Source organism: Carya illinoinensis, chromosome 16 (genome assembly GCF_018687715.1).
Source record: "Carya illinoinensis cultivar Pawnee chromosome 16, C.illinoinensisPawnee_v1, whole genome shotgun sequence".
Classification (NCBI taxonomy): Eukaryota; Viridiplantae; Streptophyta; class Magnoliopsida; order Fagales; family Juglandaceae; genus Carya; species Carya illinoinensis.
This window is the reverse complement of record NC_056767.1, coordinates 25,826,932-25,845,433: the sequence shown is the minus strand read 5'-3', so window position 1 is coordinate 25,845,433 and position 18,502 is coordinate 25,826,932. Positions and strand designations below refer to the sequence as shown.

The window sequence follows — 18,502 nt, the reverse complement described above, 5'->3', positions numbered from 1 at the left end:
TATTTTAAATTTATTTAGAAATAAATTTAAAAAGTACTTTTTGACATAAAAATGATATAAAAAGACATATACTTGATAAAAATAAAATATTATAATAAAATAATAACAAAAATAGTCTAATAAATTTTCAATAATTATAATTAAAAAAAATCTCTTCAACGATGCATATATGATAGGTGAAGAATAAAAAATATTGATAGATAAATACTTGAGTAGATTATACGGAAATAACAAAAAATATAGATTAGTAAAGTTGTCATTATATTAAAATGATAAGGATCATTGCGTAATGTATATAGTATAATAAAATAAGAACTATTTTTTTTAAAGTACTTCTAACTTTAATGTTTTTTGTTGAAAAGTAATTTTCTATTTCTTATATGCACGTTAAACTGAAATTCTTCTCAACTTTTAAATTTTTTATTTCGAATTTTTTATTGCCCTCACGCCGTTTGTGCCAGAGAAGGACATTTAGGATTTTGGAATGATGGTAAAAAATAAAAATAAAAAAACTAAAATGAGAGATAAAATATATTAAATTAAAATTAAAATTTCTTGAAATGTGGACAGCCTTCTGAAAAGGTGAGAATCCAATTCCACATTCCCACTTCTCTTGAAATTTCTTTTTTTTCAATAAGCGGACGAAAATAGCTTTTCTTTTTAAATTTGTAGTTACAAAAATTATTTTTAATAAATAATTTAAGTTTGATGTATTTGTAATTACACAAAAGGGAATGATTGATATTCACACCAATCTTAGAAAGTCATTTTTCAAAAACCTAATAAGCTTTTTGCAAATTTTCGTAAATCAAGGGATTCATTTTGGAATTAACCGACGATGCCATACTATAAATGACATCCACTTTAAGACAAAAAGAAAAATTGCTGTCCCTCACACCTTGATTAATTGGCGCGATTATATTATATTATAGATGATGATCAACATTACAACGTGAGACAAGAACAAATAAATTTAACAATTGCAATGTCCCCACTCACAATGAGAATGGCAATTTCGCAGCAACTTCAAGTTGAATGAGACGAGATAAAATGCTGAATTTATTAAACTTGTTTAGATAGTGAGATGAGATAAAATGAAATAGTTTTATCTGAAAGTTGAAAGTTAAATAAAATATTATTATAATATTATTTTTAATATTATTATTTTTTTAAAATTTAAAAAATTTAAATTACATATAATATTTTATATAAAAATATAAAAAAATTATAATAATAAGATGAAAAATTTCCTCAGTCCAAACAGGCCGTATAACCAGTTATGCCATACTAAAAAAGGCATCCACTTTAAGCCGAAAGAAAAATTGCTGTCCCTCACACCTTTATTATTTGGTGCGATTATATTATATTACAGATCAACATGACGACGTGAGACAAGAACAAATAATTTTAACAATTGCGCTCAACGTCCCCCACTCACATCGAGAATGGGAATTTCGCAGCAACCCCAAGTTGGATGGATGTGGCCGTCCTCTGGAACCAAACTCCAAGGAAGAATATATAAATCCAAATTAATTGCAAAAAAATATCCTCATCTTGACTCATGTTGTGCCTGGTCTGGTTTCACCTACCCCGAAATCTTTTTTTAGCTGCGATCATATGGAAGGTCACATGGGTACAACTACACCATGCCTGCATGCTTCGCCGAAAGAGTGATATTTCTATGTTTTGGTCGAGTCATTTATTATTATAGCTTGGAGTTGCTTACCCATACGCCACACTTGGAGCAGGGGCGGTGCTGCGTGCAGTACTAGTTCTGGTGATAAATCTTTCATTGTTGAGCAATATAATAAACTTTTAGAGTTTTATTAAATATAATAAATAAACATCATAAAATAAACTTTCAGTATCCAAATGCAGTTTTAAACTTTTAGGGTTATTAATTAAATTTTCAAGAAGAGAAATATAATAAATATTAAATATTGTATAACATATATTTATTGAGCAATATTATATGATTTTTGAAAAAATTGTTGAGACAAATATAATAATTAATATTGTATAACTAATATTTATTAGGATTGGACATATTTCATATATACGTTGGACAATCTTAGAATGTCATTTCTTATAAAAGTATAAAAATAACCTTTTAAAACTTTTACAATTACATAAATAATATTATATATATATAAATAAATATCATTGCCATTAGTGAATAATTTGACAACGGGAGACAAGAACGAATAATTTTACCAATTGCGCTCAACGTCCCTAGTCCCCACTCGCATGGAGAATGGCAATTTCGCAGCAACCTCAAGTTGTATGGATGTAGAACCAAACTCCAAGGAAGAATAAATCCAAATTAATGGCTAAAAATATCCTTATCTTGACTGTTGTGACTGATCTGGTTTCACCTACGCCTAGATATTTTTTGGGTTACGATAGAAATTATCACTATTCTATTACCATTTTACCACTTATAATGTATTTATTTATTTTTATTTTCTTTTAAATATTTTTTTAATATATTTAATCATTAAGAAAAAATTTTAAAAATATACAATTTTATTAATAGTAAGTTTCTTAATTATTAAGTAAAAAAAATTTTAAAAAAAATTTAAAAATTAAAAAAAATAGTAAAGTTGTGGTAGAATAGTGATAATGCTATCATTTTTCATCTTTTTTTAGCTAAACACGAGATATGGAAGGTCACATAGGTTCACCATGCATGCATGCTTGGCCAAAAGATATATTTCTATTTTTTGGTCGAGTCATTTATATATTATTACTTAGAGTTGATTACCCATAGATCCCACTTGGAGCATGGGGCTGGTGCACTGGTGATCATAATACTTTCAGTTTAAATTTCTAGAGAGTTATTAACTAAATTTTCAAGCTTAAAGTAGGTGAAATAGATACATAAAATATGATTGGAAATATTTCATATGTTGATTTCTTTTTCTTTTTCTTTTTCTTTTTTAGCTTGGCAGGCAGGAGTCTAGTCCACGGAAGGTACAAGTACTCTTGGATGAAGACAATGAGCTTAATTAAAGTGAACCACATTTTGCTTGAACTCTCAGATTATGAAACCACCCTCTGTACCTAAAGTTTAAATTTAATTAACCACTGTTATTAGAGATAACTGGCCACCGACATGGCAAGACACGAGTCCACATAAGGTACGAAAACTATTCGATCAGGACAATGAGATAATTTCACTGCAAGAAATTTAATTTTTAGGGATAAAATTTCTTAAGGACGAAATTAATTTCATTCTTAAAAGTACTTTTCTAAGATAAAATTTTTAATTTCGTCTTAAAATATGGAAAATCTTATAAATTTGTTTGAACTAAAACATAGTAGTTCGAACTAGAGATTTTGAGACGAATTAAGTCGTCTCAAAAAATCTATACCGTTCGAACTAATGAAATTTAATTCGAACAGAAAATTAATTAATTCGAATGCAATATTATTTGTTTGAATGAGTATTAACGTGTTCGAACGGTATTATTTAATTGAAAAGATATATTGTTAAAATTGTAAGAATACATATTTTTTCTATTAATTTTTTATCATTTCTAAAGTAAATAAAAAGTTCTATATATTATATATTATGATTTACAATGAATTAAAATATTTAAAAATTCATAAATTAATTTTATGTAATTAATTTAAAAATATTTTAGTTAACTAAATATTAATTTAAAGATAGTGTCATTTTTTCAATTATCGTGAACACTAAGTATAATGAGAAGAAAATATAATTAACAATAAAGAGGCTAGCAAACACTAAAAATAAAAACTATGCTGCATTAATTACATTCCAAAATGAATTAGACGTTCTATACAACATAAAAAAAGTAAAAAAATTACTAACAATATTTATTTATTAGATAAATCAAAATCCTCCTGTAAAGTTTGCAAGCGTCCTTCCAGGTCCTTAAGCTTCTCCATCATGGGCTGAATAAAGTCTCTCAATAAAATGTTGCGGTGCTCCGCTAATATAGCTCGTACCTCATCTGGAGTAGCCCCAGCAGGGTGTCTCTCAATAGGGGCAGCAGCAGTAGAAACTGGATCAGTAGGCGGAGGCTGATCCTGTAGGACTGCACGAGTCTTCGGCAAGTAACCCTTGCTCTTACTGAATGCGATCTTGTTAACGGGCCCCATCTGTGGCGACCTCCGCTCAGTCAAAGTCACTGTAACCCTTGAATGGAGTAAGAGGTTAGATATCAAAAGCGCAAATGGTAGACTACCTCCACCCGAATAGCGTGACTTTGTGCGAATGCAGAGGAAGAAATATAATGCCAGATCAATCGGCTCCCCCTGTGCTAACCGTAACAAAAATCTGGCCCGCTCGATCCCGAAATTAGTCTTGTGTTTTTTCGAATCAATGTTATACCCGCAAATCAAATTAAGCATTCTAAAAAATGCTATAGAGTCTGCCTGTCGGATTACTTTACTGTCATCATATGGAGGAGCCTCAGGATCTCGCACTAGGTCACGAACCTGATCGTCTGTGAGACCATCATTAGGTACCTCATCACCGCTCTCACTATCATCCGAGCTAGCATCCAGCTCCGCGGTCTGTACATCCAGCGCTGGTGATGAGAATGCGACTGTTGTGTCCTCTCCAGATAGTGCAGTTACTGCTCTCGCTGCTGCTGCTGCAGGATAGGCACTGGGCTCTCGCCGCAAATCTAGAAACTCAGCAATAACGCGGGGAGAGAATATAATACTCACTCCCCGGACTACTAAGTTATAGCATAGAGCATCACCAAACTGCTCACCCATAGCACAGTAAAACTCACCGACCATCTCAAGATATGCTGTGCCCCTCTGTTGACAGATCGGGGTCTATCCACAATCGGTGATGATGTCATGTATGCTCCGCCCCTTCCAAGTGAGGTCACAGAAGTCACCTAGAATGATCTCCCGCTCAACTAGTATAGGCCTCACGGCCGGCTGAGAAGGAGCTGCAGAGGTACTTTCGACTGTCTGGGGTCTGGAACGTTTTCTTCCGCTGCTGCTTGCCATTAGTATACTGTTGATGTATAAAATATATATGTGATCTAATTAAAGTAAATTAGAGGAATGATGATGTTGTGTTGTCATGTTTGACAACTGCTTATTCGAATGGCCTTTAATTCCATTCGAATTAAATTATATTCATTCGAATGAAATTTCAATTCATTCGAATGAACATAAAATTAATTCGAATGACCTCAGATAACTCCATTCGAATGAGCCTAAACTCCATTCGAATAAAATTATATTCCATTCGAATGAACCTAAATTTAATTCGAATGGATTTGACTTTCATTCGAATGGAATTTATATTCATTCGAACTGACCTGAGCCAAACAGACATAGCTGAGTCGACTCAGTCCCGAACCAACACATTCTTTTTTCACAAGGAATCCAATATTTTAATCGGTAGAAATGATTTAGGAGTAAATCCCCATCATTTCTACCGATTAACGTTGTGTCATTTTGCCCCAAAACAACAAAATGGGGTCGGATTGATTCAAAATCCGACCCCCCAAAACTAACCAAAAAACTAATAAAAATAAAACTCATTTAACCCATACCTCTTGTTCTAGGAGATTTGAGGAGTTGGTCGGAGTTGGTCGCGGCGTTGTGGCTGCTAACGGCGGAGGAATCGAAGAGTAAGTTCGAATGAGAGGAGGCACGAAATGAATGGAGAAGAAACTGGTTCGCAGCTTAAATAACATAATTTCGTTCGAACGGAAGTATAATCAATTTGAACTAAAAGGGTATAAGTTCGAATTAAAAGGGTATAAATTCGAATGAATTATATAATACTTCATAAAAATATATATAAGTACAAGAGGTAAAACAATACGTTTTATATTAGTAATACTAGTATATAATACTAGTATTAGTACTAATAAAAAATTTCTCACTAGTATATATAATATGTATTAGATAACTATATATAGATAGTATAGAGTTTTATACTAGTTACTTATATATATTGTAAGTAACTAGTATATATATATATGTAATAGTATATATATTATGCATTAGATGAGTATAAAATAGTATTGTGTAAAGCATTGCATTATAAAGTAAATATAGTAAGTATATAGTAAAACATTGCATTCATTATAAGTATAAAAAACATATTTCTAATATATTTAGTTTGTATATTAATAATAAACCAAGTACTTGGACTATATTATAAAGTATTATAATATTATTAGTTTTCATATTTTGATGCTATCTATATAATATCACTTAGTATTATACTATTAGTGATACTTAGTATTATACTTATAGTGATACTTAGTATTATACTTATAGTGATACTAACTATAAGTATAACACTATTAGTGATTGTAAATAAAATATTATACTATTTTAAATACTTAATATTATAGATTGATAAGAAACTTAGTATTATGATATTAGTGACACTTAGTATTATATAGTGTATATAATTTTTACATATACACATAATAATATTGGGTGTATTGCGTGTATAGTTATATATTTCTCTAATTATCTGTTCGAACTAATATAATGTAAGTTCGAATAGAGATAATTCATATTCGAACGAATTTTTTTTATTTGGAGGGAAAATTCGCGCCAAATTATGGGTATATGTTGGAGAATATTCCTTTTTTTTTTTGTTCGAACTGGAAAAATATTAATTCGTACGGGAAAAAATTGTGGGAAAATTAGCTGTTTTTGATTTTCGCATTCGAACTTATAAAAATTTAGTTCGAACGAAAATGCACATATTATTAATCTGATCCTTTCAGTTCATTTTCACTCGGATTGAAGATTGAGAAAAGGAGAGAGAGCGTGGCAGAGGCTGTGAGAGAGTGTTGTGGAGAGAGAGAGCTTGAAAGCATTGAGAGAGAAGAGATTCTTGAGAGAGAAAAGAGAAGGACAAGAGGTAAGTTGTTTTTTTTTTTGTATTTTTCATTCCAATTTTCGTTTACAAATATCTTAATATTTGTTGCATTTATTTATTGGGATAAAACAACAGTTTAATGTGTTTTATGTATATATAGGTATTGTGGATTGACTGAAATTTGAATTGCTAGTACAAGAGGTAAGTTTTATTAGTTTTCTAAGTTGTTTAATAATCGTATTTAGGGATATTCATATAGTTTTCAATGTGTTGTATTGAAATAGGGCATCATGAATGTGAAAATTGTGTTTTGTGGTTCAGTTTTGTGCTCTGTTTCGTGACTGGTTTCTGGGTTGGTTTAATTCGAATGCTCTGAATACCGTTCGAATGTATTTTTATTTGTTCGAACAGAATATAACTCGACCAGCGTTCCATTCGAACTTATAGAGTGTTTGTTCGAATAGTATCAATTAAATACTTATTATTTGCAGTGATAATTAAATAGTAGTTAATACTCCAAATATAATAATAAGATATTTAATTAAAAAATTATAATTAAATATGTGAAGATATTTAAGTACTCAAGTATTAAGATGATTAATACATAATGTATAATTAATTATATCTAAGTACACTAATTAAATAGCTTAATACTCCAAATATAATAATAAGATATTTAATTAAAAAATTATAATTAAATATTTGAACATAAATAAGTACTCAAGTATTAAATATTTCAAAATCTTTAATGACCCATCATGTATACTTGTAATGTAATCTTCCCATGTATTTGTGATGTATGCTTGTTATGTTTACTACTGAGTGTTTGGATTTTGTAGTTATTTTACATGCAGTTAAACCTTAGACCCGTTCAAGAGTTGTGGCCAAATATTCTCTTAAAGAATATTTGGATATAACTCTTAAATTGTCCAAAGTGGACAGTTTGGGATTCTATCATCTATATGGTATATATACTTAGTTAAAACTCCTGTGTTAGTCAATTTAAATTTTGGTTTAGCATTTTTTCAGCTCTTGAATAGGGTCGACGACTTATCGTGACTAGCATACTTGGAGAATTGTAAGGAAATGCTGCCGAAATTTTTACTAACATACGAGTTTTAGACTGAGTATATATGCGATATAGATGATAGTCTTTCAAATGGGATAAGACCAACTACCTTAAAAGTACAGGATAACTAAACACATGTATTGTAATAGTTGAATAATAGTGTTTATCCCATGATTTGGGTTTTCTTTTATAGATGGATAAGAGTTGGATGTTGTTGGGAGATAGACTTGGTCGAAACTATAAGCAATATGCACAAGGGGTGAAGTCTTTCTTAGAATTTGCTTGTGAGAGTGTTGATAGTCGACGATTTATAAGATGCCCATGCAAGAAGTGCAAAAACCTTAGTTCATATAATATGACGGCTGCGGAGGATCATTTATTCGTAAATGGAATTGATTCTAAATATTCACATTGGGTTTTACATGGAGAACCATTTCCCCAAGGAGTTAGATTTGGCAGTCATCTCAACCAAATGGATGAATGTAACGAAATCGACACGGAGGACATAAATGTTGATATTTCTGATGATAGTTATGATAATGGAGAAGATATGACTGAAATGTTAGGAGATCTTGGCGCAGACATATTTGGTGCTAGGGTTGGAGAAGGAACATCTACCCAGTTATTTGAGGGAAATGAAGACTTTGGATCATTGTGGGAGGATGCACAACGAGAATTGTACGAAGGGTGCACCCGTCATAGCAAGTTGTCATTCACTGTCAGGTTGCTCCATATAAAGTCTATTTGTCGTATTTCTGCAAAGGCTATCGATATGCTACTTGAATTATTTAAAGAGGCTCTGCTAGAGGATAACGTAGTACCTCGAAATTTTTATGAAGAGAAGAAATTGAAGCGAGGGTTAGGATTTGATTATAATATCATCCATGCATGTAAGAATGATTGTGTTCTCTTCTGGAAGCAATATGCAGAATGTGAATGATGTCCGGTGTGTCTTGAGTCAAGATAGACATCAGATAAGCGTAATGTACCCCAGAAAGTGCTAAGACATTTTCCGCTTATTCCTCGACTTCAAAGATTATTTACTTCCCGGATGACTACGAAAGATATGACTTGGCATCACACAGAAAGAGTTCGAAATGATCAATTTCTCACTCATTCTGCAGATTCCTTACAATGGAAGAAATTTGATGACGAGTAACCATGGTTTGTTGAAGAACCTCGCAATGTACGTCTTGGTTTGGCAACTGATGGCTTTAATCCATTTGGCAACATGAGCACTTCTTATAGCATTTGGCCTGTCATAGTAATGCCTTATAATTTGTCACCATGGAAGTGTATGAAGGATCCTTATTTTATGATGACTCTATTGATTTCAGGGCCAAGGTCACCAGGAAATGAAATAGATGTATATTTGCAGCCAATGATGGAAGAGTTGAAAGAGTTGTGGGAACAGGGTGTCAATGCATATGATGTGGCCGCTTCGCGTGAATTCAAAATGCATGCTGCAGTACTTTGGACAATAAATGATTTTCCGGCATACGGGAACTTGTCTGGGTGGAGCACAAAGGGAAAAATGGTTTGTTCTATTTGTAACAAAGATACACAGTCTTAGTGGTTAACGAATGGCCGAAAATTATGTTTCATGGGACACCGTCGATATCTATCTCATGATCATAGATGGCGAAACAATAGGGCAATGTTTGATGGAACGGTTGATCGTAGGTCATCACCGCCAGAGTATTCTGGCAGTGATATTCTCACTCAAGTGGCAGATGTCCCAGAAAACAGATTTGGAAAGAATGCAAGATGCCGAAAGAAAAAAAGACAAGCAGTGGAATTGAATTGGACCAAAAAAAATATTTTTTTTGAGTTGCCATACTGGTCTACCTTAACACTGCGTCACAATCTAGACATAATGCACATTGAAAAAAATATATGTGAGAATATTTTGGGTACCCTGATGTCAATACAAGGAAAAATAAAAGATACAGTCAACTCTCGTAAAGATTTGAAAGAGTTGGGAATCAGATTAGAGTTGCATTTGCAAGATAATGGGTCATAAGCTTATATGCCCCTTGGATGGTATACACTTTCAATTGATGGGAGAAAGAAATTCTGTGATTGGTTCATGACAATCAAATTACCCGATGGTTATGCTTTGAACATGTCAAGATGTGTCCGACCTCATGATTGGAAGATAACTGGTCTAAAAAGTCACTACTGCCATATATTTTTACAGCGATTGTTGCCAGTTGGTGTGCGTGGAAAGCTTACTCTAAATGTTCATACAACTATCACAGAATTAGGGTGATTTTTCAGAAATATTTGCAGTAGAACGTTGAAAATTGATGCCTTATTAAAAATGGAAGCTGACATTGCATAGATATTGTGTAAATTGGAGAGTTTGTACCCGCCTTCATTCTTTGATGTAATGGTTCATTTGGCCGTGCATCTCCCTCATGAGGCTTTAGTTGCTGGCTCCGTTCAGTATAGATGGATGTATCCTATTGAACGGTTTTTGGGAAAACTTAAGCGATCTGTGGAGAATAAGGCTCGTCCGGAAGGATCGATCGTAGAGTCATATATTCATAATGAGTGGCATATATTTTGTTCAATGTATTTTCATGGGATTGATACTAGATTTACGAGACCGGATCGAAATTATGAAGGTGGACAAATGGGAGTTTCGTCAGCATTTACCGTGTTTTCCCAGAAAGTACGTCCTATAGGTGCACAAGGGGGCTATGACCTATGTGGGCGAGAATTTGAAAGAGCTCGATAGTATGTCTTAAATAATTGTGAAGAGATTGAACAGTATTTGGGGTTCGTGATGATCATCTAATTTGGCAATAGTATTAATTGCATTTCTAATAATATAGGATATATTGATACAAATTAATAACTCATATTAACATTTGCAGTAAACATGTACAATTACTTCGCACGATTGGTGTGACTGACGTAGAAAAGACGCACGAAGAAGAATTTGCCTCATGGTTTGAACATACGGTATTATTCGAGAAAAAATTATGCTTGAAAGTATTTTAAACTTTATTTAATTTGTAGGTGTCATCATATTTATATATGATATTGATATAAGTAGAATAAAATTTATTTATGTAGGTTGCATCGAAATATAATGAACATTCAGGTAAAATCTCACCAGAAGTATATGCTTTGGCATGTGGTCCGTCTAAGCGGGCTATCCAATATTCAGGATGTTTGGTGCGTGGATATAGATTTCACACAGCAGACAGAGAACGATATAGGAAAATTCAAAATTGTGGAGTTGTTGTCGAAGGAAGCCATGGAGATGATAATATTGATTTTTACGGAATTGTGGAAGATATCATAACATTAAAGTATGTGGGGGGATATATGGTCTAGTTATTTAAATGTAATTGGTGGGATGTCTCAAAGCCTAGGTTGGGAGTGCATAAGGATGAATATTTTGTAAGTGTCAATACATCTCACAAATGGTATGAGGACGACTCATTTGTTCTCGCATGCCAAGCAAATCAAGTTTTTTATTTAGATGATCCGGAGTTCGGAAATCCATGGAGAATAGTCGAGAAATTTGCGCCAAGAAATGTATATGATTATATTCCAGAGGTAGACAAACCACATGAAGAAATTGATAGTCCAGACCATGAAGAAGCATATCAAGAAAATGAATCAGGCATCAATCTATTTGTTGATCTAAGCCATTATGACATGGTCCCATTGCGCACAGAAGATGTTCAACCCGAAGTAATTGAAGGTGACATGTCGGAAGAACATGAATCAACTGAATTATCTACTGAGGATGAGAGCGATTGGTCCAGCAATACTGATACCGAATGATTTTCAAACAGATATTTGTGTAGGTAAAATTCTTATAAAATATTTCATGTATTTTGTTCGAATAATGATTTATTATAATTTCAAACAGATATGCCTCCTAAACGCAAAAGAATACGTAAGCCATCCCCACCACTTAGCGCTTCACCTGCCAACAATGGTGGGTCACCGTCATGAGAACCAGAACAAGGTATTTTTTCACTATATATATTTCAAATAAAATTAATTTAATTAAAATATATGCTTTAATTTTTGTATATATAGCTGTTGTAAACCAGCGCAGAGTTAGAGGCATTACGAGGGGTGTCTGTATAGAAAAAGTAAGGAAAGTGGGTAAAATTAAAGTTGATATATTTGTTGATCACACCGATGGCTCTGGGGATTCGGCAGCTTGGCTTGCTTCTTATGTTGGTACACTTACTCGCACGTATGCATCGATGGCTACTCGCACAGATTCGCACTTATGTTGGTACATTGTCTGGTAATAAGTTACTTTGTATAACATTTTTATTTAAATGCGAATGTTTGAAATTATACTAATTGTTTATAATTCTTTGAAGGACGAGTTTGAACTAAATTTTGGTCGGCGGGAGGATCGATTAACGATTGAAGAACTAATGTCGAATGCATTCTAGAGGTACAAAGGTCGATGCCATGAACACTATCAGAAGTTCAGTACTACGATAGAGGTGCGTCAAAATCTATTGCAAGCAATGCCACCAAACGAATGGGAGAAAGTTTGTGATCTGTTTGAAGATCCTGCTTATCGGAGAATTTCGCTACTATCTTTTTTTTAATAATATATAATATATGTATTAAATAAAAATTATAATACTTTTTTTAAAAACGGGGTACAGTGAACAAAGCAAATACATCAAATTCAACGATACACCATCACGCGGGTTCTCGATCTTTTCATCAATAAATAAAAAAAAATGGTTAGTTTTTATTGTCTCCATTAAATCTTAATATATATACACTTTTTTCGTATAAATTATGATATTAATTTTCATTTTGCAGCAAGAAGAAAATCCTACTGATTATGATTTGACCCAATTGTATGCTAAAGCACATAAAAATCGGGATGGTGTTTGGAGCAATCTTGAGGCAGAGGCAAATTATGTAAGTTTAGGTTTATTTAATTTCATTGTCTAAATATATTTTTGTTACATATAATAATTTTAATGTTTTTCTTTTTCCAGGACAAGATGATATCTCTTAAAGACACTGTTGCAGATCCATCTGATGATTCATCTGTTAACGATGCTCAAATCTTTTCTCAAGTTCTTGGATCACGTTCTAGATATTTGAGGGGCTTAGGATGTTACATGAAGCCATCCTCAACATCTTCATCATTTTCTAAAGCCAGATCGAATGACGACAAGACTAAAAAATTAGAGGAAGCTGCACTTGAAATAGAACGATTGAGATCAAAGGAAAAAGAGTTGCTGACCCAATTAGATCAAATAGCAGATTTAGAAGCAAGATTAGAAGAGAGGCTACAATTAAATAACCAAAAAATGTTTGAACAATTTCAATTAATGATGTCCCAAAACCCTATACCACCACTACCACCACAATCATAATTCATTTGGTTTTTTTTAATTGCCTTTAATATTTATGATGTTTGTAAACATTTGAACAATTGATGTATATAAATTACCATTTATGCATACATTCGAACAAAAACATATCCATTCGAACCAAAAAATTTCCATTCGAATAAAAATATACCCATTCGAACTTACCGGGAAATACAATCCATACGTTTGTTTGAACAATTAAATACTCATTCGAATAAATTCATTTTTAAAAGTCCGTTCGAACAGAAGATTTCTATAAATAGATTATTTGTTCGAACAGTTAATATTTTTCTTCGAACTAAAGTCACTTACGAACTTGTTTGTTCGAACGGACTTGGTCAGATATAGTTATTGGTTCGAATTAACATTTCATGTTGTTCGAACAAAAATATTTTCGTTTGAACTTGATTCTGAGACGACATTTTTTTGTCTCAGAAAAAAATTTTCGTTCGAAAGGTTTCGACCGGTTTCGTCCAATTTCGTCCTCAAAAATACTTTTCAGAGACGAAAATTCGTCTCTGAAAACTTTTTGAGACAGCCTTTTTGAGACAAAATAGAGACAAAATTTTTTCGTCTCCCAAAACTTTTAGGGACGAAATTTCTATTTTTTGAAACAAAATTTTTTGTCACAAAAATCATATCTCTTGTAGTGTTTAACTATGAGTGGATCTACATCCACCGAATGATGTAACCTAAAAACTCACCAAATCAGTTAATTATTATTTTTTTTTCATTCATATTTGTTTTTTGGGTATTCTTTGTTTTTGAAACCAACAAAAATGCCTCATTCATTCATAGTAAAAGAGTTACATTGCAGCAACATAACCTTAACATCTCTCTAATCACTAACTCACTGAATTCTCTTCACTAATACAAGCCATTTCACTAGCAATTAAACTAATGATCTCTGAAGGTCCTTCCTAAATCCAGCACCATTCCCTTTCCACTCTTAAAGCTCTCTTAGCCAATTCATGAGCCACACAATTCCCTTCTCTATGTATGAAATTCATAGACCAGTCATGCCTCAAACTCAACCTGCTTCGAATATTAGCATACATCTGCTCCATCCATGCATAATTTCCCCTTACATCTGTTACCCCTTTGATCACCCTGTTAGCATCTCCTTCAAACACTACATTCCTGACATCCAGCTCCATAACAAGTTCTATAGCTCTCCATAGAGCCGCTGCTTCACCCATATCAGAGCTACCACTAAACAATTTTGAAGAACTAAAAGAAAATAGAACCTCTCCCACATGATTCCTTCCTGCTATGCCCAATCCCAATCTGTAATTAGTCTTGTCAATAGCCGCATCAAAGTTTACCTTTGAAATTCCTTCATCTGGTGGCATCCATTTTGTATTTTTCCTTGTCTGATGCATAGGCCCCTTCATCTGGTTTAGTTCAGCATGAGCGCTTTTATAGTTTCTGAGATTGGTCAGTGCTTCATTGAGAACTTACTTGGTTTTTCGAATTTCCCTTCAAAAATCATCATATTCTTCCTTGTCCAAAGCCCTCTCAAAATCATGGCTACCTCTTCTAATTTGCTCTGCTGCAATCTGGTCTGCATATCAGACCACACCTGGAAAAAATCTTTTTCTTCACATATCCATTTCTGAAGTCCACTTCCACTTTCAGCCCATACATCACTTGCAGCTAGACAGGACCATAGCACATGACATACTGTTTCTACATCTCCATGACAGATATTACAAGTAGCATCTTCTATTATTTTTCTCTGCACTAGGTTCTGCCTTGTTGGTAATATGCCTTTCAGTGCCTTCCACACAAACTGTTTTGTAGGATTAGGAACATTTAGACTCCAAACCCCTTCCCAAATTTGTTGCTGAGTTTGTCTACTAGAACATTCCCCAAGCCTCGATCTTCCCATGTCATTGCCTAAATGATAGGCACTTCTCACAGAAAACCTGCCATCCTTAGTAAAGCCCCATAAAATTTTATCTTCCTCACCATGCCAACTTAAAGGTATACTGCATATCTGAGCAGCCTCTTCCTTACTAAACATATCACCTACCAACCTCTCATTCCAGCAATGAAGATCCTCAAAGATAAGGGAGCTTACCTTCGAGTCTGCAGGTAATGTATTAATAGGTGATCTAACTTTGAAATCTGAACCATTAGGAAGCCATTTATTGTTCCATATAGATATATTTTTTCCATTACCCACTCTCCACACCATTCCTGCTTTGACCAGGTCTTGTGCATGTAATAAGCTTCTCCACATGAAAGAGGGTTTATATCCAATCTTTGCATCTATAAATTGGCTTTTACTGAAATACTTCTCCTAAAAAATTCTAGGTGCCAAAGACTTAACATTGGTTTGCAACATCCAACCTTGTTTGGCAAACATAGCCCTATTAAAAACATCAATATCCCTAAACCCCATCCCACCATTCTTTTTATTTTCACCCATTTTATCCCAACCCTTCCAATGAATACCCCTACTGTCTTTATTACCACTCCACCAGAAATTTGCAATCATTGAGTTGATGTCTTTGCACAGCTTCCTTGGAAATCTGAACACATTCATCGTATAAGTAGGAATAGACTGTAATACAGCCTTAATTAACACCTCTCGACCTGCACTTGATAAAAAGGAATTTTTCCAGCTTCTAATCTTCCTCCATACCCTTTCTTTTATACTCCTAAAAGTTTCATACTTTGATCTTCCAATCATGGTTGGAAGACCAAGATATTTTCCATAATCTCCACAAACAATTTCACCAGCCTCATAAATAATTTCCTCTTGAACCAGCTCACTTGTATTGGGACTAAAAAGGATTGTTGTCTTCTCTCTATTCAGCTTTTGGCCTGAAGAAACTTCATACAAAAGCAAAAGATCATGTATAGCCAACCACACCTCTTTACTTGCCTTGCTGAAGATCACACAATCATCAGCAAAGAGGAGATGATTAATTTGAGTCCCTCCTGTAGCAGCAGCTACTCCTTTAACTCTCCCATTTGCAGCAGCTTTACTCAATATAGAGCTCAGTCCCTCAGCACATAAGATAAAAAGATAAGAAGACAATGGGTCACCTTGCCTTAAACCTATAGTGGGCATGAAAGTATCACCAACCTTTCCATTTACCACAACTAAATATCTAACCGATTCTACACAAATCATAATCAACTGGATCCATCTGTCACAGAAACCCAGCCTCTTCATTATGGACCTCAGAAAAGTCCACTCAATTCTATCATATGCCTTAGACATGTCTAGCCTTAAGGCCATGCTTCCTTCTCTTCCTTTTTGTCTTGCTTTCATGGTATGAAGGATCTCATAGGCCACCATCACATTGTCAATAATAGATCTACCAGGCACAAAAGCACTCTGCAGACTAGAAATAATGTTTGGTAAAACATGCTTAAGCCTATTTGCTAGAACTTTTGCAATAAGCTTATACAATATATTGCATAAAGAAATAGGTCTAAACTCATTTACAGAAAAAGGAGCCTCTACTTTTGGAATTAACACTATATTGGTAAGGTTTAATTCACTTAGCATACCTCCCTCATTTAGCACAGCGCTGCATACTTTAGGGCCCACAACTGCCCAATGATGTTGATAAAAATTTGCCCCAAATCTGTCTGGCCCAGGAAGGGCCCCATCTGTTGGAGTGCCTCTAGTACCTCCTCTTGCACAAAAGGAGCCACAAGATCTTCATTCACTGTTCTTGTCACTCTACTGTCAACACTCTGCAAACAGGTCTCAATATCTTCTGCCTTTGGATTGATAGTTGAAAAAATCTTCTGAAAATGATCCTTGAATGCATTAGCAATCTCAGACTCAACCCTTCTCACAATTCCATCCGCATCCTTAATATGTTTAATAAAATTCTTTTTCTTTCTTTGAGTTGCACATGCATGGAAAAACCTTGTATTTCTGTCCCCTCCTTGATACCAATGATTCTTTGCCCTTTGCCTCCATTTGAGATCCTCTTTCTGAATAAGAACCCCCACATCATTTTGTAACCTCCCAATCTCCTCTTCATTATGTTGATTTTCATCATCCTGCAATTTTTTAAGGAGAGCAGACTTCATATTTAATTCATTTTCCAAGTCTGAACTGTGCTCTTTCTTCCATCTTGATAAAAAGCCTCTACTAGTCTTGAGATTTTTTTGTACTTCTCTAACAGGGTTGCTGGTTGAACTCTCCTGCATCCATACCTTACTTATTATCTCTTTGCACCCCTCATCTTTTCCCCATGACACTTCATACTTAAAAAATTGTTGGCAACCTCTTATATAGGCAGGTTGCTTCCCAAAATAAAAGCACAAAGGTCTGTGATCCGAGCTTCTAGCCACCAAAGTTTCAACCCTTACAGATTTAAAACACTTCAGCCATTCTCTATTTGCTAGTCCTCTGTCCAATCTTTCTACAGTAAAAGTGTCATCTTTATGTTTGTTACACCAAGTGAATTTGGAATCCGACCATCCCAAATCAAATAATTCTCCCCTCTCTACCACATATCTGAACTTGTTCATCTGAGCTTCACTTCGCACATTTCCTCCTCTATTTTCATCTTGAGCTAATATTTCATTAAAATCCCCACAAACAAACCAAGGCATAGAATTAGAAGGTTTTAAGGACAATAAAATATCCCATGATTCTTGCCTCTTATTGACTTCTGTGGATGGCCATAAAAGCCAGTTAGCTACCACTCCTTATCATCCTGATCATCCTTAATACTAGCATTTATGTGAAATCTAGAATAAGACTGAATTGTCACCTCAGTTTCAAGCTTTCAAAGCAAGACCAAACCTCCACTTCTTCCTACTGGATTCACAACAAAACATCCCTCATACTTCAGTTTCCTCTTAAGGTAGTCCCAATGATGTGCATGTAGCTTGGTTTCCATAAAAAAAAAACCAAGTTTGGACCCTTTTCCTTCACTAGTTTGTGAAGGTCATGAACTGCACGGGGGTTACCAAGCCCCCGACAGTTCCAGCTCAAGGTTTTCATTGATCTTGGCGGCGCTGCTGAGCACCGCCGCCAAATTCATATTAGTATCAACAAAAACCCCCTCCTTAGTAATTTTTAATTTTTTTCTGTTGACTTCTCTTTCACCACCTCCCTCCTCATCATCTAACCCCCTTTTCTTCATAATTTGTAATTCTTTTTTATCACTAAGCACCTCTTTCCTGCTAGCACGTTTTTTCCACCCCCCTCTAGTATTCATAGCCCTC

The 18,502-nt window shown here is 34.0% G+C and overlaps 1 protein-coding gene across 1 annotated transcript; it reads right to left on the bottom strand.

The window, feature by feature from the left end:
* Positions 1-14,214: 14,214 nt before the first annotated feature.
* Positions 14,215-16,831, bottom strand: LOC122298967. The gene is made up of 4 exons (XM_043108809.1): positions 16,823-16,831; positions 15,650-16,712; positions 14,829-15,424; positions 14,215-14,688 (listed from the first exon to the last, which is right to left on the bottom strand). The coding sequence occupies exons 1-4, from the start codon at positions 16,829-16,831 to the stop codon at positions 14,215-14,217; spliced, it is 2,142 nt and encodes a 713-aa protein (XP_042964743.1).
* Positions 16,832-18,502: the final 1,671 nt, after the last annotated feature.